Source organism: Pongo abelii, chromosome 13 (assembly GCF_028885655.2).
Source record: "Pongo abelii isolate AG06213 chromosome 13, NHGRI_mPonAbe1-v2.0_pri, whole genome shotgun sequence".
Taxonomy (NCBI): domain Eukaryota; kingdom Metazoa; phylum Chordata; class Mammalia; order Primates; family Hominidae; genus Pongo; species Pongo abelii.
Window position 1 is genome coordinate 111,770,993 of NC_071998.2, and position 23,584 is coordinate 111,794,576.

At 43.4% G+C, this 23,584-nt stretch overlaps 1 protein-coding gene across 5 annotated transcripts in view; it reads right to left on the minus strand.

Moving 5' to 3' along the window:
* CDK5RAP2 (CDK5 regulatory subunit associated protein 2) overlaps positions 1–23,584 on the minus strand; it is a 184,289-nt gene that overhangs the window by 129,034 nt on the left and 31,671 nt on the right. For all 5 annotated transcript variants that reach the window (XM_009244813.4, XM_054520540.2, XM_002820156.6 and 2 more), the window contains 6 exons: positions 18,056–18,179; positions 15,375–15,529; positions 9,003–9,165; positions 7,776–7,829; positions 6,841–6,960; positions 4,042–4,134 (listed from right to left, as the gene is read on the minus strand). In XM_009244813.4, coding sequence (XP_009243088.4) covers positions 4,042–4,134; positions 6,841–6,960; positions 7,776–7,829; positions 9,003–9,165; positions 15,375–15,529; positions 18,056–18,179 — 709 coding nt within the window. The remainder of the gene's footprint in view (positions 1–4,041; positions 4,135–6,840; positions 6,961–7,775; positions 7,830–9,002; positions 9,166–15,374; positions 15,530–18,055; positions 18,180–23,584) is intronic.

The window sequence follows — 23,584 nt, forward strand, 5'->3', positions numbered from 1 at the left end:
ACATCATATGATACACAAAGTGTATCATGAGATATATCTCATATATATCATATGATACATAAAGTGCCATTTCAGTGGGTACAACATAAATAAATCTAGCTCTACTTTTCTTTACCTACTCCATTATCTTTCATTCCCAATCAAAAAATAATAGAGGTTCCACAAACCAAAAGCTATATATAATAACACTATTAACCAAGAATTTGAAAAACAGACCAAAGTACTCTATTTTTGTCCAAATACCACCTAATTTAAGGGTGAGCTAACAACACTTACTGTGCCCAGGTACACTTTCTTATTTAAACCTTGGGTGATTATCTAGATTTTGCAATGCACAAACAGGCTGGAAGAGCTCAAATATCTTGCCCAAGGTTACAGTTAGTGACATGGTTTGGCTGTGTCCCCACCCCAATCTCATCGTAGTGCCCAAAATCCCCACGTCATGGGAGGGCCCTGGTGGGAGGTAAATGAATCATGGGGGCAGGTTTTTCCCATGCTGTTCTCATGACAGTGAATAAGTCTCACAAGTTCTGATGGTTTTATAAAGGGCAGTTCCCCTGCACATGCTCTCTTGCCTGTGTCATGTAACATGTGTCTTTGCTCCTCCTTCGCCTTCTGCCATGATTGTGAGGCCTCCCCAGCCGTAAAGAACTGTGAGTCCATTAAACCTCTTTTTCTTTTTTTGAGACAGTCTCACTCTGTCGCCCAGGCTGGAGTACAGTGGTACGATCTCAGCTCACTGCAAGCTCCGCCTCCCGGGTTCACGCCATTCTCCTGCCTCAGCCTCCCAAGTAGCTGGGACTAGAGGCGCCCACCACCACACCCGAATAATTTTTTGTATTTTTAGTAAAGATGGGGTTTCACCATGTTAGCCAGGATGGTCTCGATCTCCTGACCTCGTGATCCAACCGCCTCAGCCTCCCAAAGTGCTGGGATTACAGGCATGAGCCACCGCGCCCGGCCTAAACCTCTTTTTCTTTGTAAATTCCCAGTCTCGGGTATGTCTTTATTAGCAGCATGAGAATGTACTAATACAGTTAGCAAGAGCAGAGTCAAGATTCAAATCCATGTCCCACTCCATGTTCTTCCCAGTAAAAATAATATGTTACCTCCATATAATGGACTATACTCAGTTGTTTAAAAAGATTGAGTAGCACAGAGCTAAATATGCACACACCCCCATACATAAACAAATGAATGCATGTCAACTGCTAAAAATCTGAATAAGGTCAAAGGACTGCACTAATGTCAATGTCCTGGCAGTGATATTACATCACAATTATGCAAGATGTTACCTTTGGGAGAACTGGGTAAAGAGTATAAAGAATGTATATGAAAATCCACAATTATCTCAAAATAAAAATTAAAAAATAAAAGACTTGGTAGGTCTATATATACTGCCATGGCAAGAATGTTAAATTTTAAAAAATGGTCATGGAACAAAATACATATTATGATCCTATTTAATTTTTTAAAGTATATATGTATATATGCATAAATATGCATTGCATTACAGTCAAGGCACAGAGTCAAGCAAGAGGTGAGTTTACTGATGATTTCTATCAACCTCTCACTACTACTTTAAGTACTTTATAAATTTCCTACAATGTGCATTTTTACTTTAATAGCTGGGAGGATGCCATTTCCAATTTGAAAGTTTTTTTTAAAATGAGTATGGAGGTAGCAGCAGCCAGCCCACACTATCACCTTCACAGTGAAACCAGTGATTAGAATTCACACCTCTGTGCTTCTGAACTTTGGCAATCACTTCAAGAGTTTAAATATCACCTGCTGTTGCTTCAGTGTCAGGCTTGATGCCAACCCTGTGAACGCTGGCTATTTAACTCATGCTGCAATTGGCAAAAAGACCCCAATACATGGGGAAAAAATGCATTTACAAGTATCTGTGCACCATTCAAACTATGTAGACCTCACAATGAGATAGCCAATATAGGTGTATTGTGTGCATTTACTCACACACAATCAGAGGAGTGGAAAGAGCATAGGCTTTGAAGACAGACTTGAGTTCAAGACCTGCAAAAACTCGCTGGTTTGTAAATCTGCTACCTCGTTGGGCAAGGATTAAATGAGGGTCCTCTGAAAAGCCAACCTGACACGTATGACCTGAAGAGTTACTACAGTTCCTGATCTCTGTGTGCTGCACGATAAGAACTTGACCAACACTGTACATTGTAAGACCTCAAAACTCATTCTTAAAGTCTTTTGACTAAGACTGGGGTTATTAAGTTAAATGTATGTAATAAATCTGGGTAACATTTAAATGTATAAGATTCCTTTCTTTCCTTTAAGGCCCATCATAACAAGTAAAATATCACAATGTTTATACCGGTCTCTCTGGCTATCAGCAGCCAACAGATTTTTTCCCAAGCAATGGAAAACACAATTTTCCTAAGAATTCAGCTTCTGAAGCTTGTTATTTTCCAGGCAAGGAAAAAGAGAAACAGTCTAAAGTGTAATCTTAGCTCCATTTCATCAACCACTGTCAAAACGGTGAGAGAAGGCAAGTCTGAGATTCCAAAAGCAAAGATTTGTCTATGTTCCTAACGTACCATGATTTAAACCAAATTACTTCAATTATTCTTATTGTGAACTAAAGCTCTGCAAAAGATAAGGCATGGGATATGAATCTTAGGAATCAAACAGTCTTAAATCAGATTTAACTTCTAACTTCTATGTTACAACCAAAAGCAACATCAGTGCAAGGGGTGGGAGGAGGAGGCTTTAGGCAGTACGGACTTACTTTGATGATGAAACTTTATTGATTTATTAAGTTATTTAGTGATAGGTATAAGCTGTATAGGAAAACTAGAAACATGAGGAGAAACATGTTAAAATAATTTAAAACACGAAATTAAAATGAGGAAGAAAGAGGGGCTGACCAGCAGGAGTCCTTGTAGTACAACATTGGGGAGTAGAGGGAGGAGGGAAAAGGCAGGTCAAAAACATCAAGGTCTGGAAAAGAAACCTGGAAAGGAGCAGCTGGGACCAAAGCAGCCAGGTAAGGGAGATATGGGATGACAGTAAAAGCACAGTCTTTGTAGTCAGATTGGCTCTGGAGTCAAATCTTAGCTCTATTACTTACCAGTTTTGGGACCCTGAGCAAGTTACTAGAAAGTTAACTTGGATTTCCTCTAGAAACTTAACTTGGATTTCCTCAGCAGTTTAAAAAAAAAAGGATATTAATAGTACTTACTTCATAGAGCTGCTGTGCAGTTAACTGAGATAATCTATGGGGAGCACTTAGCAGGCCTTGGCACATAGTATGTGTTCAATAAATGTCTCTTGCTATTATTAGCAATTACCACACTAAAATTTTGGCTCTGCCACTTGCTAACTGTGTGACAGTGAATAAGTTACACACCCTCCTGAGCCTCAAAACCTCACAAATACGGCCGGGCGCAGTGGTTAACTCCTGTAATTCCAGCACTTTGGAAGGCCAAGGCAGGTGAATCACTTGAGGTTAGGAGTTCGAGACCAGCCTGGCCAACATGGTGAATCCCCGGCTCGAGTAAAAATACAAAAATTAGCCAGGCGTGGTGGTGGGCTGTAATGCCAGCTACTCAGGATGCTGATGCAGGAAAATTGCCTGAACCCAGGAGGCGGAGGTTGCAGTGAGCAGAGATTGTGTCACTGCACTCAAGCCTCAGCGACAGAGGGGGACTCCGTCTTAAAAAAAAAAAAAAAAATTTACAAACACAAGAGGGATGATGACTACCTTTCCCACAGGCTGGTGAAGATTAAATGAGATAATCCACATATCTTGCATTATTACTTAGCACAGAGCACACTCGGCACTCCTAACTGTGGAGGTATTTATCATTATCATATTGAGGAGGGGGCTGGAAAAGCTCCCAAATCTGGTAGAGAATTTCCCTTTAATTAGACTGAGCAAATTCTATCACTGAAGACCACCCACAGTTTTCCTTATTAAAATCACCCAAGTTCTTTCAGCTGCAAAGTCCTCACCTCACCAGGGGTCAGGATCAAAGAGACAGCCACTCAAGCCAAGTGAAGACTTACCTGAAATTCCTGGGTCTGTGCTTTCTGCAGGGCCTCTCTGGCTTTAGCAAAGGCAGCACTGAGCTTTTCAATTTCAGAGTTAAGTTCTTCAACCTGGGGAAAAATAACAAATACCAGCCAAGTATGTAACTGGGCTCTCCTCTCTGCACAGCCCACAATTGTGGGCTCAATTGTGTCGTGCTTATAATCAAGGGCTTTGTAGTCAGAAGAGATTCGAGTGGGATTTCCAGTTTAGCCGTTTACTAGCTGGATAACTTCAGGCAAGGTACTTAATATCTTTGAGACTCCATTTCCTCAACTGTAAAATGAGGATACCACCACTCACCCAGCTATTGTGTTGTTAAGGTTAAATGAGGTAATGTGCATCAGTGCTAAAACAATGCCTTGGTCATACTGTTACAATTATAGATGACCTACCCAACACCTAGGCTGGGTATTACCCAAATTCCTCAGCCTCCAGTGACTTTCTCCTATACCCCGGAGTTGGCCATGAACCACCGTGGCCACACCCTGGACTTTGCCAGCACCCAGAGCAGCTCTGACACCAGTGTCCTCACACACTGAAGGGCTCCGATCTCAGTTAGGCCTAGAACTCCCCACACATGATACAATGTTGACTTTTTTTTTCTTTGAGATGGGGTCTTGCTCTGTCACCCAGGCTACAGTGCAGTTGCTGACGACAGCTCACTGCAGCCTCAACTTCCCACGATCAAGCAAGCCTCCCACCTCAGCCTCCCAAGTAGCTGGGACCACAGGCGCACGCCACCATACCCAGCTACTTTTTTGTATTTTTATTAGAGACACAGTCTCACCTTGTTGCCCAGGCTGGTCTCAAATTGCTGGCCTCAAGCGATCCTCCAACCTCAGCCTCCCAAAGTGTTGGGATAAAAGGCGTAAGCCACCATGCCCACCGTGACTACTATCACTAGGAGACAAATCTCTGCTGCATCTGACACTGGTGATCATTCAAACTCCTTAGCAACACCCCCAGTTTCCTGGTTAGTGTCCTACTTCTGCAACCATTCCTTCTGTCTCCTTTGTGCATTCCTCTCCGTATCCCTGAAATTCTGATGTCCTCTGCAGTACCATCATCAACCTTCTTCTTTCCCACTCTATATTCTCCTTAGATAAGTAGGTCAACTCTCAGAATCTTAACTCACACCTGTAAACAGGGATTCCTAGATTGACCTCTTCAGGATTGAGCTCTCTCCAAACTTTAGGCACGCACATTATCTGCCTCCTGGACATCTCATCTGGATGGTCCACGGGCTCCTGAAAGTCACCACTTTCTAAACAGATTCATCACATCTACCACTGTCCCAGATCTTGCCATCAACCTCCATTATCAACGCTTTGAACTGAGTCAGTGGCACCACCACACCTCTAGTCATGCAAGCCAGACACCTAGAAGTCTTCCTTCACTATGCTTCTCTGAAGTCCTACATCTAATCCTCAAATTTTCCCAACCTTATTTCTAATTACTTTGAATCTTATTTCTTAAATAAGACCCTCCACCTCCATTCCTACTTGCTGTGCCCACTGCTCTAATTCACCCTTTCTTGGCTCTCACCGAGGCTACTGGTCTCCCAGCCTCCATTCTCTCCCTCCTGCAATTCACTCTCTAGATAGAGCCAGAGACCTCTCCAAAATGAAAATATGCTTAAGAGTTTTCAGTGTCCTTAAGTGCCACTTAAGCAGCTTAATATGATTAGTCTCCCCAACCCCCACCGGCTGGCCACTTGAAGAAGCTTCACCTTCTTCTCTCACCTCCTTTAAGTTTTACACTTTGTGCTCTGACAACTCCAAACTGTCTGTGGTGCATATAGGGTCTCTCCTAACTAAACGCCTTGACCAATGTTCTCCCTTTGTCCAAAATGGCATCCCCGTCCCTGCCTTCCTTCCCAACTAACTCCTACTTATCCTTTAAGATGCAGCTCAGGCACCTTCTCCTCTAAGCACTGCTCCCCACACGCAACATCCACACCTAATCTGGATCAGGTCCCCTTCCCTCTGCCTCCCCAGCTCCCTATACTTCCCTCAATCACCACCCTCAACACTCTTTCTTCCCCAATAGACTTGCAAGCAGAGCTCGGTTTTCTTCTGTCTGTCTGTTCCTTGCATAGCTTCTAGAACACAATAGATTGCCATAGTAAGGACAAGAAAACAGCACAGAACCATCAGCTACCATCTTAGATCACAAAGGCAACAATCAGCTACCACCTTGGATTACAAAGGCAACACTCAGGTAGCTCTTTAACTGGCTCACAGTCATGGCCTTGCTTCCCAAAACTCCTTTATCTCAATTTTCTGTTATCCTTCAAAAGATTAGACCTGCATTGTCCAATGCGGCAGTCACTACCCACATGTGGCTCTTGGCATGTGAAATGTGGTTAGACTGAATTGAGGTGTGCTGTAAACACATCTGAACTTCAAACACTTAGTTCTGAAAAAAAAAACTGTTGACTATCTCATTACTTTTACTGATTATATGATGAAATGATTATGTTTGGGGGGATATATATAATTAAAATTAATTTCACTTGTTTCTTTTTACTTCTTTTAATGTGGCCACTAGAAAGTTCTAAATCACATATGTAACTCATATGATATTTCTATTGGACAGCACTGGATTAGACACTCCAAAAGAATTTCCGGTTGACTAGAGGATCATTTCCCCCACTTTCTATACTACCTCAGCTCTCTTATAAGCTTTTTATCTAAAGCTAAAAATTCAGGGTAGGACAGGCCAGTCATAGAAGCTAATAAAGAAAAATCTTACTTCAAGTGTATCAGACATACCTTTTTTTCCTTTGATTTTAATGCCATGGTTAAACCCTGAATGGCTTTATCCCTCTTTAAACTATTTTTCTTCTCTGTAGCAATTTCTCTTTCCTTCTCTCTCAGGTCCTCCTCAAGTGCCTAAATTAGATTAGAAAAAGATTCACTAAGTTGATGCGTTCCAACCAAAATGCACTGTAAATATATCTTTAAGAGCACACTCAAATGCAGTTATTCTATCTTATTCCTGTCAACCTGTGATTAATGTTTCCAAGTGGAGCTGAACATAGTGGCATCAGCTCCAAGTTACTGTGTTACCGCTCCCGGCAACAGGGCTGGGTGAAGGGAAGGGGATCAAATCAGTTAAGACGATGACAGCTATTCCTATGGGAAGGATTCCAGTGCCTTCTGGAATTTGAATACAGTCACTCAGAGTCTTTGAAACCATACCAGGTTATTTGGGAGAAATAACAGATCATTAATTTCATTCCTTTTGATGGAGACTGAACTACACATTTATAGTCTGAGTTCATTTCTAAAGATAATCACCACCGCCTCTCTTCCGGGCTGTTGTGAGGATCAAACAGGATAATGGATATGAAAGCACTTTCTAAGCTGGCAGGCACTACACAAATGCCTCCTGCTGTGACAGAGGAACCACGGCACATGGGCAGGTCCAAGTCTTTGTTCTACCTCTTCCTAGCTATGTGCTCTTAGGCAAGTGACCTCACCTCTCTGGGCCTCAGGTACATCTGTAAAATGGGAATGCCTACTTCACAGAGTTATTGCAAAGATTAAGAAACCCTTTCTAGAGTACCTTATGCTTGACTGGCATACAGTAGCATTCAATGAATGACAGCTACTGTGACACAGAATTATCTGTTGCACTCAGAATAAAACAAGAGGCAAGAATAGGCTAAATCTTCAATACATTTTTTAAAATTGTATCAACATACCTGGATCCTCTCTTCAAAGTTGTTTCTCTCCTTCTCATGCTCCATTTGTGCAGCCTAAGAAAAGGCATTAATTGGTGTCAAGAAGGGACGTGCAATCCAACAGCTTCTCCAGAACAATTAGAATGAGCACGTCCTTGTCACTTACTCACTTTCCCCCACTACTGTGGAACTCATTACAACAAGCGTCCCCTCCCTCTCTCCGCCCCACCCAAAGCCTCGCCTGATTTGAATGAAGAAAAATGTGAAGACAACAACCTACCCTGGTTGATCACCAGCCCCACAGAAAGTAAACCACAGTGCTGCTTAACAAGATGAAGGCCTACTAGAGGGCCGTGCCGCAGAAGTGAGAAAGAGTTAAGAGGAGGGACAGGAGACAACTGTGGATTACAGATGAAAACGAACTGGCAAGGCTACAGCATTCACTGCTGTGGTAGGAGCACAGGCCCTGCTCCATGAGGAAACCAAGACTTTCTGTGAACAACCAGAACATCCCCAATGTTAACACACCACATGCAGCAGCTACTCCAACAAGAATGGAAGGCTTGGACTAAGACCTACCTGCACTTTCCTGGCCTGCCCAACCTCTTCAAAAGAGCTTGCTGGGGAGGCCGCCTAGGGCGGGGGCAGGAGTCCAGGGAGGCTTTGGGGTCAGCTACTAGTAACTTATCTCTTGGAACCTGGAAAAATGTAACAATTCCTCTGAGCCTGAGCCTGTTTCTAAACTTGACAAGGAGACCATGAGCTCTACTTTGCCAGGTGGCTGGGAGGATTGAACGAGGTGGTATACTGAACCCCTCCCGTACTGCCAAGCCCGATACGAGTTAGTCCTCTTCCCACCCTACCTCTCAAGTTGCAGACCAAAGTTGGCCTCACACCTACTTCTAAAGGCAAGATGGAAAACAATGCACCACAACTGTATCCTAAGAAAACCCAAAGGATGAAAATAAAGTCCCCAGGGTAACAACAAATCAACACATGGTAAAACAGAGGTAAGCAGGTAGGAACTGGTTTTCTTTAAGTACCTCTTTATAGGAACAGGAGGCTGAGAAGGAAAAAGAACGTCAGGGCCCCTGACAAAGGCAGTTTCTGCTCACTCCTCAGCTGACAGGGGACTCATATTTAGAAGCAGGCTGTGTGTGAACCATGAGTACTGAATGCGCATTCCATCTCCCACAGAGGAGTCTGGTTGGCTAATTAAAGTCCCCTCTTCATGTCCTGTCACCTCACCTCAGTTTCTCTCTCCTTTTCTTCCCTTGGAGCAGCACAAAGTCCTCGGAGCTCTCCAGATGACACATTCTCATCAGGAGATGCCATCTGAGATTTCTCCTCTTTAAGGCACTGAATTAAAGCTTCTTTGCTCTTCAAAGACAGCTTCAACTCCTCAATCAGTCTAAAAGAGAACAAAATTTAAATATTAATTCTAAGCTGTTCTCTTAGCTCAGTGGAGCTGGAGGAGGAAGGAAATGGGGCCAGATATCTTCAAAGTAGACATATGCAATGGCTGAACACAAACAGAATCACATTTTGCAGGTAGGAGATTAAGTGCCAGAATTCGTGTGACATTAACTGGTCCCCTGCCTGCCTCCAGTCTGGCTCCAGTCAATTCAACTCTGAGCTTCTGGACTCTAGCCAAGCTGTGCTCCTGTTCAAATACCTTCAACGGCCCCCACCAACAGCAGTGGACTACTAATTTTTTTGGCCAAGAAATCCTCTCTCCAAAAGAAATGTCACTGAAACCTAAGCAAACAAAACCAATGAAGCAGAACTGTTCCAGTTGAGTGTGGAAAAAATGGCATGTCTTGCCAAGGCTTCTCAGGGCAAAGTTTAAAAACACTGACTTTCGAGATAAAACCAACCCAAATGTCCAACAATGATAGACTGGATTAAGAAAATGTGGCACATATACACCATGGAATACTATGCAGCCATAAAAAATGATGAGTTCAGGTCCTTTGTAGGGACATGGATGAAGCTAGAAACCATCATTCTCAGCAAACTATCGGAAGAACAGAAAACCAAACGCCGCATGTTCTCACTCATAGGTGGGAATTGAACAATGAGAACACATGGACACAGGAAGGGGAACATCACACACCAGAGACTGTTGTCCGGTGGGGGGAGGAGGGAGGGACAGCATTAGGAGATATACCTAATGTTAAATGACAAGTTAATGGGTGCAGCACACCAACATGGCACATGTATACATATGTAACAAACCTGCACGTTGTGCACATGTACCCTAAAACTTAAAGTATAATTTAAAAAAAAAAAAGGAAAAAATAAAAAAATTTTAAAAGGTGAAACTCCTTCCCAGGCATTCCAGGTCCTAGGTCTTAGGGCCTACCAGATCAGAGGGCCCTGCCGACAGCTTCAGTCTCATCTCTCACAGGAAACCATCGCCCTCTCCGTCTCCACTCAGTAGCCTCACTTCCAGTTCTCTCCCGAAGCCAAACTGTTTCATGCCTCTACGCCTTTGCTCATGCTATTCCTTCTACCTAAAATGCCCTTCCCCATCCTACCTCCACCTCACCCCTACCTCTACCTGACAAACACCCATTCATCCTGCCAAAGCTAATTAAGCATCACCTCCCCTCCAGGAAGCTTTGTTACCTGCACCCCTAGTGGCCCCCTCAGGAACAGCTGAACACATCCCCCTCTGGGCTGTGTTATCAAATAACACAATATAATTACCAAATTATCCCATATCAACTGGCCATGGCAAGTAATTCCATCTCTCTGAGCCTGTGCCTCCTCAGCTACAAAATAGGGGTGACTTGTGATTGTGGACCAGAGACAAGCTGTTTAAAACAATCTTGCACCACTCCTGGAATATGGTGGAACTCAACAAATGACAGTTGTTATAATTATTACTTTTTTTTTAAACATGCAACAATTAGCATTTTGTCAGAAGACCCTCAGAATAGCCTTTCTGTAGCTAAACCTAGAAAGCAACTTAGTTTGGTAGAAAGAACAAAGATTTTGCAGACAGAGCTGCCCTAGTGAAGCACAGCTTCCCGGGATGAAGGTAAAGAGGGAGACAAAGGTAACTAAAGCACCTAGCAATGCACTAGGAGACACGGTGCCAGGCAGAACCAGTGCAATGCCCCAGAAAACCTGAAAAGAGGTGTAAGATTGCCCTCTAGGGGTTCAACTTTGAAATCGTCACATAATCAATGGGAGAGGTAGTCACCGAACTATATACACTTAAAATTGAAGCACTGTGTTGTATGTAATTTATACACCAATAAAACTGATTTTTTTTTTTTTAGTTACCTTAAAGCAAGTTCTAGATAGAGAACAGAAAAAGTAGGCAGGCCTGGTGGGGACTCCTGTGGCCAAGCTGGAGCACCAAGCCCATCTAAGGGGAGGGGTAGCCTCAATCCAGCAAGATGATACCCAGGGCTGCCAATCTCCTAGGTTTTAAAGAGAAGGTGGAAATCCAGACTTCTGCATGAAATTCAATTTTTTACATATTGGCAACTAATTCACACTTTAAAAAATACTGTAATCCAAACAGATCATATCTGTTGGCATATTTGATCTGCAGGGCTTCCCAGTATTAACTGCCTTAAAGACACAGAGCAGCTCAAAGGCCAGATTGAAGGCAATAAAGTAGCTAAAGCATGCACCTTTAAAAAGGGTGGTGGGAGTCCAGAAAGATATTGGCAGAGTCCATCCACGTGAGGGGTCCCTGGGCCCTAAAGATTCAATACCTTGCCCTGCCCAACAGTGAGTCAATCTGTGTCGCAGATCTGGATCCATCTCACCAGGGCAAAACCAAGGACTCTGGCTCCAGTTCTCTGCTAACCATCTGACCTTGACTTAGCTTCCTAGTCAGGCCTGCCTTCAGGGAGGGAACACGCTGATCCTACACATCCAGGAGAGTTTCACCACAAAGAGGGCCACACCCTGAGCAAAAATCCAGAGCTGGCATCTGACTGCTGCACGGGTCTCTGGGAGTGCGCCTGGGACTCAGCTATCCCTGAGACACAGCTGCATTCATAGGACTGACACGTTGGGTTTTGGTGCCTCTCCAGTCAGACCTATGGGAAATCCCAAGAAGATGCAGCCTTTTAGCAAAGCTCTGATCCGACATCCATGGAGACTCTACCACCTAGAACACAGTAAGTACTTGATACACATTAACCCTTCCCAAAATCCCCCTTCCAAAAAAAGATGAGCAATCAAGCTTCTGTGGCACATGCTAACAGGATCACTCTCCTCTAGGATCACCTTAAAATGTGCCAGGCTCTGTACCTTTATGTGCTGTTCTCTCTGCTTGGCAAAGTGTCCTCACCCAACTCGCAGGACTCCTTGTCTGACAAGCCCTCCCCATTCCACGCCCAGGCAGAGCTGATCACACCTTGCTTTTGTCACAGCACGGAACCCTGGGCTCACCTCTATCACAGCATCAATCATGACATATATTTTTTTAACATCTATCCCCTCCCACACTGAGAGCACCATATAAGCAGGACAACGTTCAGCCCTGCATTCCCAGCACGCATTCCCAAGGCCACACTCAGTAGTTGATTAAGGAATGAATCTATACTTCCTTTAATTCAAGCTTTAATCCATACACCCAACCACATCCTAGACTCTACTCACTGAGGCTCACAGGCCCTCAAACCCAACATGTGCCAACTGAAGGTATCATCTTCCCTCTCCCTCCACCCAAAAACATTTCCTCTTTTTCCTTTTCCCCTCACAAAATTCAATAAATTGCACCACCCCACAGCTGCTCATGCTCAAAACCCGGGCAAGGGCCAGGCACAGTGGCTCATGTCTGTAATCCCAGCACTTTGAGAGGCCGGCAAATCACCTGAGGTCAGGAGTTCAAGACCAGACTGGCCAACATGGTGAAACCCTGTCTCCACTAAAAATACAAAAATTAGCCAGGCTTTGTGGTGGGCAACTGTAATCCCAGCTGCTCGGGAGGCTGAGGTAAGAGAATCACCTGAACCTGGGAAGCAGAGGTTGCAGTGAGCCGAGATCACGCCACTGCACTCCAGCCTGGAGGACAGAGTTAAGACTCCATCTAAAAAAAAACACCTGGGCAAGGGTGTGTCACTGTAGCTTTTCCCCTCATCCCCCAGATACAGTCAGTCACCAAGCCCTTCAAGCCCATCATGTCTACTCTACCTTCTAGCCTGTTCTCCCCCATTCCCAGCTCTGTCACCTCCACCTTGGTCACCATCAGCTCTTTCCTGGATTTCTGCATCAGCCTGAGAACCAGTCTTCTACCCAGCCCCAGTGCCAATCCATTCCCCAAGGGCAGGCAGAAAGACCTTTCTAAATTTAAATCTGATCTTGTCATTCCCTGAAGCCCCAGCTTTAACTCTTCAGTGGCTTCTTGCATGCCTTTAGGATAAAACTCAAATTCTTCAATAAGGTCCATGTCACCTCCCCAGCTTCCCTCTCCTCACCTCTTCCCCACTCCTTTCCAGAACACAGCACTCAGGCCAGGCTATGCACCCGCCTGTACCTGCATCCTGCCATGTTCCTTCTTCTCTCTGGACTTTCACTCGCACTGTTCCTTTACTTCCCTTTCTCTGTCCAAGTAATTCTTCCTCTTCCTAGTACTTCTCCCAAGAAGCTTTTCCTAATCCCTCTAAACTGAATTAGATAAATACGTTAACCCAGCACTGATCCTACTTAGCCCTTATCATCCTGCTCCTCCCTCCACCCCTCCCACCCTGCTGGATGATAAGCTTCAACTCAAACAATGAGATTCCTGGGGAGAGGAACCCAGGCTGTATCACTCCTTCTTACATTCTCATCACCACTGTGCTGAGTAGAAGATGCTCAGGTAATATTTGTTGAATAAAAGGCGTAAAGATCCAATAGAACCAATTAACTGACTGCTCAGCAACTGTCAGGACCCTCAGGGGGCCTTTTCTATTCACTCTGTCCCAGGACCTCTTTTCAAACCTATCCCAAACCCTCTCCTTCCCCTTCACAGGCGCCAGGAATTCTGCTTGCCTTTTCTTCTTTGGTGGCTGCTCACATACTCTATTCCCTGGGTCCCCTACTCCCTGTTTAACTGCTCCAGACCTGTAGCTCCTCCAGGAAGACAAGCCCATAAGCCTTCTAAGGGCTTCACTGCTGATGGGTTGGGAGAGATACAAGGGAACACGGAAATGATTCTGTGGAATTCTCACAGTCTAGTGGCTCCATGGGTGGTGCCTGGAAAGGTCAGTACTCTGGCGGGAGGCTCAGTAGGAGGGCACATCCCAGGGAAGTTTCTCTTCCTAGCCACGAAGTCAAGAAAAACACAAGGTCTCAAATAGGTAAACTGAGGTGATACATATTCACTCCACTGAGGTTCATGGGGAACCCAGTTTCCTCACTCACCCTGAAATTATGAATCATAAAACTTTCATTTTCCAGATCAAAGCTAAGAAAAGATTGCAGAGCACCAAATAAATGCTCGCACCTCCAAATGCTGAAGCTAGGGCACTTACACGGAGGCACGGGCTCTCCCTCTGGGTCTATTTACTTCTCTTTTACAGATAATCCTATCCCAAGGATTAGGATTTGCTCATCTGATTTTCCAAGCAACAGACTCCAATCTCCACAGGTGGTACCAACGCAGAAGTAAAAGCAGACAACAGTTGAGGAACCGGGCAGTTGGGCCAAGCACCTAAACAACACAGTAGTGCTCTACAGTGCAGAGGGCAGGCACCAAATGACCAAGAAAAAGGAGCCAATCAGTATCCTCCGAAACAGATCATTTGCTTTAGAACAATTTCTATCAAACTCCAAACAAGCTCAGCTCTTCAACAGATAGGTCACAGGTTAGCCAGCAGTTGGACTTATATTTAGTTAACCTTCCACTTAGTGACTGCCAAATAAGACAAGAGTATCAAAATGTAAGGTTTATGGTAAGGAATAAAATCAACTTTCTCCTGACAAGTTTTTACCAAAAGTTTGGTTGCAAAATACGACGGGCACTAAAGACTGCCTAAAGGACATATCAACTATCCAGTAAACTAGAAGGCACCCATTTTATCGTGGATCATCAAAGAGCTCTGTATTTGGTCTACACTGTTTTGTTTTTGACACCTTGCCCTGTACTCATTTGGGCCTTGGGCTGCATTAAAAGATATGATGGAATATAAGTCACAAGAAACTCACTGTTATTTCCTGTGGGGGCAGTCACTCACTGTTCACTTTGGGAAGAACCACAAGAGAAATTTCCTCTGATAGTGCCAAGTAAAACTGGGCTTCTCCTGAGTTACTAGCTTGTTTTACCTCATTTGCAATGTGAATCTTGTCTCTACCCTTTTTCCTTTGGCTCCCAGGAAGCTTATGGGCAAAATCAAATGCTAACTTTAGTATCTGAGTAGAACTTTTTAGCATGAATGTCTATCGGTAGACAATCTCTGACCTCATATGACTATGCTATTCCTTTTCTCTTCCTCCTGATTTTATCCCTAGTTTTCTGTCTAACTGTGTTGGACTTGTTCCCGTTAGTCACTCAAGTCCTGTGGGAAACATGGGGAGAAGGGAGGGATAAAAGGGAAGAAAAGGGAACAATTCTTTCCCCACGCTGCCAGATAATGTGATGTCAGGGTATGACAGGGACAAGAGCCAGACCTGTCTTTCTCATCCAGAACCAGAGCCATCGCCAAGTCCCCCTCGTGCATCTTCTTCATCTCTGAAAGCCTGCTTTCCAAACGCAAACGAAGAGCCTTCTCCATTTCTGCCCCTGCAAAGGCCTTTTCCAGTTCTGCCTGGGCGGCTGTCACATCCTAGAGTTAAATTAAATGCATTTGATGCAATTTTTCAATACAATTGGGAACATTTTGAAAGGAAATTGGATTAAAATATAAATATTTATGACTTTTTCTCCGGCACATTTCCCCTCCCTGAATTGTACTATACATGGAGAGAATCAGTAATAAATACATTTGCCAGCCATTTTTCCCTCTTGCATCCTGAAGCGTAACAGGCATTTCCAATGGAAAAGACTCAACTCTGTAAGAACTGTATTTTTGGTTTTGAAAAATCAGATCAATATTTACAGCTTCAAGAAGAACAAGGAGAAATGCTCCTCTCAATAATAAACATACGTAAATTCCAAAGAGTCACCATAATTTCCATGCAAATTCATCCTACACACCTCCACCGCCCTATTTTTTTAAGATAATGACTGAACAATTCTAAAGTACATTTTCTATATCTCCAAGGTGATTTAGTTGGGAAAAAAAAAAAAAAAAAAAACCAACTGTATGTTCTTCCCAAGAGGTCAGAGAAGCCAACGAGGAAATTATCTAAATCATGCAGGCAGTGTCTGTGTTAGGGAAAAAGGCCCTTGTGTTCATGAAAGTGACCTGGGAGTAGATATGAATCTCCAACTACTCACACCAACTGCCTCCAATTACATCACAAAGATAAACATCAAACAGAATTGGGTTCAAAACCCAGCTCTCCCACATACTTGCTGTGTGACCTCAGGTAGTTGCTAAACCCCTCTGAGCCTGAACTTCCCAATCTATAAAATAGGGATAACCACCGTCCCACCGAAGAGCTACCATGAGTCTCTATCAAATGCTTGTTCCATCACAGGAAGCTCAGAAAAAAATGTTGGCTCCCTCCTCCCCGCCCTTGCCCTCCACAGTGCTGCCCCTACCACTGTCTCCCCAAGGGGCTTCCTGTCACTCTCAATGAAAGCTGAAAAAAATCATTTATCATATTCTTAGACAACAGCAAAGCCTGTTATTTACTAAATGCCAGGCTCTGCGCAAGGAGCTTCATTCGTATTATCTCCCATCTGCATCCAACCCTAAAAAGTTATATCCTAAGACAGTACAGTATAGCAGTTTAGAATGCAGATCTGAAGCCACACTACCTGATATTTACTGCCTGTGTGACCCTGAGCAAGTGACTTAGCCACTCTGTGCCTGTTTCATCATCTGTTTAAAAAAAAAAAAAGAATGAAAAAGGATGACAGAAGTATTCAACTCACAGAGGCTTATTGAAAAGATTACCTTCCTGTCTATAAAGAGCTTAGAAGGATGTCTCACACAATGAAATGGTAAGCCCACAATAAATTGTTAATACCACAATTATTACAATTACCACCGCAAACCAGGTATCACTGTCCTCATTTTACAGATGATGAAGCAGAAGCTCAGGGTAGGCAAATACCTTATCCTAGGTGATAAAGCTAGTAAGTGATAGAGCAGAAACCTGTCACCCCAACACATGGGAAAGCACTTACAGGGAAAAACAAATGAACCAGTGAGTTAGATCTCATAATTACATTTTCGCTAAAATTCAGAATTTGTGATCAGGAGAACCTTCATGTGGTTCTAGTTCTACCACTTCTGACCTATACTATGTTTCTAACCCTCTCCAATCCTGTTTAAAACACAGGTATTTTGGGCCTAATAGCTACATAACCCCAAGAGGACAATTTAAGGGCTGATATGAACATCATAAATGGAAAATTGTAAACTGCAAAATACAGTGCCTGCTCTTTGTATCCAGAAGGGCTTTTGGTGCCATTTCTCTCCATATCTAAAAAGAACCAGAGTTTCAGGTAGAGAAACTGTGATAAAACAAAAGATTACAAAGACCAAGAATTAAATAGTATTACTTAATACTAGCTTAAAATAGATAAGGAGACAGGATTTTTTAGCCAGGAAACATCCTGAATCCCATCACAGTGACAGGAAATACCTAACTGAGAGTAAATAGAAGAAGTGACATGCAATGCCTAATAGAGAAAAGACATTCCATGAGCACCAGCAGAATGGTTGGAGGGAAGCCGGATACCAGGGACCAGAGCTGGATGGACACGTGGTAGCCTAAAGGTCAGAGTCTGGTTCCAGGCTTGACTAATGTTAGGTAAGTCATTTCCCTTCTCTGGCCCTCAGCTTCCACATCTTTAAAATAATGGGGCTAAACTAGACAATAAGCAGAGTGGTGCTGTAGGAAGAGCGTGGGCTTTAAAATCCACATAGTTAAACCCAGGATTAAACCTATTAGTATTAGGTTAAGCCTATTAAATGAGTTAGTACTTCTCTCTGTATCTCAGTGATCTTACACAGAAATGAGGACCACAATGGCCAGTTTGTGGGTAAAGGGGTTATAAATTATACATATAAAATGCCTGAAATGGGGCTACAATCCAGGAGATGCTTATTGAGAAACAATAGGGTGGCTATTGTTTCTGCTGAAACTGATGGTTTATAAAAAAAGAAACAAAACTGTGCCAGCCTATTATTAACCCACTATAAGAAATACACTGCCCTCAGGATTTCCAGACTTGCCTTTTCTAAAAGGAGTATTCTTTTGGTTAGGATATCTTGCACCTGCTGCACCTTCTTTCGAGCATCTTCTTTCACCCGCTGGATTTCAGAGCCACCTGCTTCAGCTAAGCTCTCAACTGCTTTGCTGCAAAAAGAGGCACAGGGGTAAAACATGCTAGGGTGATGGTCTGATGGTCATTTCACAGCCCCAAAGAGACAAGGAATATTTGTTAGTCATTTCTCCCACAGACCTGTGCTGAGCTTCTTTTTCTTTAGCTTAATATTTATCATTTAAAAACACAGATAAGCAAAAAGTAAGAATCATCCATAATCTTGTCACTCAGGATAACTAAGTCAACATTTTAGCATATAGCCTTTCAGACATTTTCTACAAAAAAGAACCATTTAGTACACATCAGTGAATTGATCTTATTACTTAATATACTATAAACATTCTTTTGTGTCAATAAATAAAAGTCTATATCATCATTTTTAAAGGCTGCATATTAATTCAATGTATGAAATGTACTATAGTTTACTAAATCAATTCTCTATTTTTACAACATTTAAATTGTTTCTCATTTAACACACTGTATCTGACGATACTCAAAGTTCTGAGAACAGTGCCTTGTACAAAGTAAGTATTCAATAAATGTTGGTGATACTGTTTACTGTAATAGCAATGTTATGATAAAAGCATCCTTGTATGTCTACTATCCAGTGACTTCCTGAGAACTGATTTCTAGAAAGGGAATAGCTGGGTCACATGGTAAGCCCACTGCTAAGATTCTGGATAGCTATTGCCAAATTTCTCAGCAAGGGGCTTCCAACAAAGTAGACTTCCACCAGTGGTGCAAGGAGGGCAGAGAGCTGGTCTGACAAACCAACGTGCAAAGGAGCAGTATGCAATGAAGTCTGTATACTTTATCTTCTGCCAACTGAAGGGAAAAGAATTTTAAATGCATCAGGATCAATCTGTTTGCACACTAGCTACCACTTAGGGCATAAAAAGGGGAGGTTACACAAGCAGCCCGTACTCCGCGTTACTCTAACATAAAACAGAGTACACACTGCTAGAGCACCATGGAATATTCTCTCCACATGACTGGCAGCGGTGGGAACGGCACGCCCAAATCAGACGCAGGACTACAACCACCGATGCCAGAAGATAAACAGTGTCGGACATGACTCTGTAAGACTGTATAAGCAGTCCTCATCAGAGTTCTAAAATGATTGCAGGTTTCCAGGAGGCAAAATAATAAAGGAAATGCTTCCACCTAAGGCTGGTTTCTCAGAAAAACTGCAACAGAACAAATCTATTCACCACCAGCTTCCCGTGCCCTACTTTAAAGATACATAAAATTTTTCCAACTGAGAGCCATGTGATCACTCACATGTACAAGCCATGTGAATTTTTTACTGAGAACAATGGAAAGTCAAGAGGGCCATACTTGTTGTCCAAGTCTCAAACATGAGTCGCCTGAAAATAAAGACTTTATTAATATCTTTTTTCTTTTCACCAATAAAGCTTCAGAAGGCCCCAGGGTCATATCATTTTAATGGAATTCAATGTGAACAACTGGAAAGAAAGAACATGGGCTCTGAAGCTGGACAGATCTGCTTCTAAATTTTTACTCTATTATATCCTCAGTGTGACTCTGGGTGAATTACCTAGCCTCAGTAAATTACCTCTCACACCTCAGTTTCCTCATGTGAAAAATGAGATGATTACCTCTCAGAATTAATGTGCTCACACATGTGGGCCTGTTCCTCTCTGATCAGAGTGCTCTGCACGCTAGCCCTTGGCCTCTGAGGCCCACACAGCGCTGGCTCTTGCTGAGCTGCTGTGAGAGGCCTCATGCTACCCTCTGCTGGGGTCTCCGCTGGCCACAGCCAAGGCGCCTATTTCCATTTCCTGATTAACGCCATTGAATGCCATCACCCCCCACTCCCGGGGCTCATTTTTGAATCACTGTCTTGAATTCACAGTGATTCACAATCATTTCTATCACTCCTTGAGGAGCATTATATACAGCCGAAAGAATTCTGGATGAGAAGCCCTTCCCGGGCCTTGGCTACAGGATTTCTCCAGGAATGAATTTCTGCTACCGGCTCACCAAGGTTTGAGGCCTGGGGCTTCATACAGCCTCCTCTATAAAATGGCTCATCTCTGCTATCCCTTTCCCTTACCCCTCCACCCTGCCCACCAGAGTGCAAATATGCTGTCTCCCTGCTATCAGCCCAGATCTAACCTTTGAGTTTTGCTGTCTAAATCATATACATTGTCAAGAGGCTGACTACAATTTTTAACAAGTACTATTACTATTCAGTTTGTTTGAGTTTTAGTTATACCAGTAAAATATATTCCCAATAATAAATGTTCCAACTTTTCATTTATCATCTTTGTGTTTTACAGTTTCTGTGGCAATAAAATTTATACTCAGTAGTATGGTACAATTTTCCTCTGCTAATGGAATTATTATTTTTGTTTGTGTTTTAAAGCTACAGAGATAAAATTTACTCGCAACAATACGACTGCTTTCGTTTTCAATGTCCCCTTATTGTAACTGATAAATATAACAATGGAAAACCAGTCAACAAATATGTTTATTTCACAGCAAGGCACAGCACGCTCTGGAACCAGAGCAGCCGCTACACGTTTCCCCACTCCTTGAACCTTGGTTTTCTCTCCACTCAAATGGGAATACTGACTGCCCACATAACTGATCAAATGCAATAAAGCCTGTCAAGCGCCAGATGCAGGATGTGGAACAGAGAAGGATCTCAATAATTGTTAGCTCCCTCCCTCGACCCTTTATTTCCTTGCAGAATCTGGGCTAACACACAAGGTGGGCAGCAAGACCTGAGGAGAGGAAAGGCTGAGAGAAACTGGTTTCATCTAGCTTTCCACCCAATACAAGGAAGCCAGATTCTATAAATGCCAGCCTCACTACCCTTTTTAATCCTCCACATTTCCCCTGGATTCTTTTCATTCTAATTATGGTTCTTCAGGAAAAAGCAGGGGATTTTCCTGTGGCAGATGTCATATCCTGTCCCCACGCCCCACCAAAAATCCTAACACTGAAAAGGGGAGTTGAGGGTATTATATTAACATAGATACTTTCCATCAACAAGTATCCACCATAGACATACTGCTGGGTGCTAGGAAGCTAGGGTTAAAGAGAAAAGCATGGCCAGGCACAGTGGCTCACGCCTGTAATCCCAGCACTTCGGGAGGCCAATGCGGAGGGATCATCTGAGGTCAGGAGTTTGAGACCAGCCTGGCCAATGTGGTGAAACCCTGTCTCTACTAAAAATACAAAAATTAGCCAAGCGTTGTGGCACATGCCTGTAATCCCAGCTACTTGGGAGGCTGAGGCAGAAGAATCACTTGAACCCGGGTTGTAGTGAGCCGAGATTGTGCCATTGCACTCCAGCCTGGGCAACAGAGCGAGACTCCATCTCAAAAAAAAAAAAGAGATAGGCACACCTAGCGGTTCCATGGTAGATACTGTCATTGAGCAGATACATAGATACTGTGCATATACCAATATACAGTTATCTACATACAAAAATTTAAAAAGAACATGGAACCTAGTGCTGAACCAGAAGTCAGAGACTTGAGTTCTAACACCGGATGTGACCTTCCTGGCTGGGAGTCATGGCCCTTCCCTTTTCCTGGCCTACAGTCTCTCCTCTGTGAAATGAGGGTATTCCTCAAGATTTTCCCAGCTCCCAGAACAATGATGGAATGTAAATGGAAAGTGTTTTATAAACTAAAAGTGTTACACATAGAGTATTATCATTCTGTACCAGCGAAGTCCGTTAAGAGACTGATGCGGGCTAGAGGAAGCCACGCATGGTTCCAGATCTGAAGCTTTACAAAGGGCTGAGCAATGGAAGGCATTTGGGCTGGGAGGAGATGAGAGGGGAGGAGGTCTGCTGGGGCAGAGTTAGAGCAGCAAAAGCAAGAACATTTTAGCATTCATGAACTGTGTTTGGAATAGAGTTGGTAGAGAGGAAGCTGGAGCAGTTGGGTCATTGCGAACATTCTTAAACAGAGCTCATGACCTTAACCCCAGACAGGAATCATCCATGACATCTCCCTTCCCATCCATCACCAAGGCCTGTTGATTCTGCTTCCCAAATGTCTGATTCACCCAGCTACTCTGTCACTCACCTCTCACCTCAACCACTGGACTAGTTTCCTGACTGGTCTCCCAGCTTCCACTCGCACTCTCTCCACAATCCACTTCCCACCCAGCATCCAGAATGACCTTTTCAGATACAGAACTCTGATTGTGTCACTTGCTTAAAACCCACGACTGCTTTCTATGTGACTTTAGGATAAAGATCAAAATCTCTAGTGTTCTAGACTTCTCATATTCCCTCAGACCTATACAGTCTCTTCTCCTTGAACAGTTTCTGTACCCATTCACCTGGTTAATTCCTACTTATCTTTCAGATCTCATCTCAAATGCCACCTCCTCAGGGACACCTTCCCGGCTACATAGCCACATCTATATATATATTCACTCCCCTACCTGGCTGGGCACAGCGGCTCACCACTGTAATCCCAGTACTTTGGGAGGCCAAGGTGGGCAGATCACGTGAGGCCAGGGGTTCGAGACCAGCCTGTCCAACACGGTGAAATCCCATCTCTACTAAAAATACAAAAGTTAGCTGAGCATGGCGGCACATGCCTGTAATCCCAGCTGCTCGGGAGGCTGAGGCAGGACAATCACCTGTACCCAGGAGGTGGAGGTTGCAGTGAGCCGAGATCACGCCACTGCACTCCAGCCTGGCAGAGCAAAACTCTGTCTCAAAAAATTATAATAATATATATTTACTCCCCTACCTATAAATTCTCATAGCTCACTTTATTTTTCCTCATAGCTCTTTCCCCAACTTGTGTTTATGTATTTATTACTCCAAGTATTTTATCACCATCACTCCCACTAGAATGTGAGCCTCATGCATCTGTTTGCATCACCACTATATCCCCAAGAACCTAGTCCACTGCAGCACACAAGAGCCACTTAATAAATATTTTCTGAATAAACAAATAAAGCTAGTCAGACCACACAAGCCTGAGCAGTTTGGGAAATATACACATATAAACACGTGCACAAGCCTCCAAAATACTCAATCCCATGTGTTGCTATTGAGGAGTGTACGCAAGCCTTTGTGAGCTGAGGTTTCCATGTGTATGAGCTTAACTAAAAACTAGTCCAAGCCAAGACCTACAGCAGGCAGGGCACTGAGTATGAAACAGACCAAATTCCATTACTGATCTTCAAGCTTGATAAAGCAGATTTGCCTCCCTGCCCAGAAAATAATGTACTTCAAAAAACAACAACAACAATAACAACAACTTGTTAATCTGGTGAGATTTATTACTTCATTCACTCATTCATTCAGAAAATACCAAGTGTGCAAGTTCAGCATAACCCGGAAAAGAAGCCTGGGCCTGGCATCCTCTAGTCTGCTGAAAGCCAACAGCAGGCCAGCTTCCAGCTGCTGGACCCTGTGGCAATGAAGGGAATTATA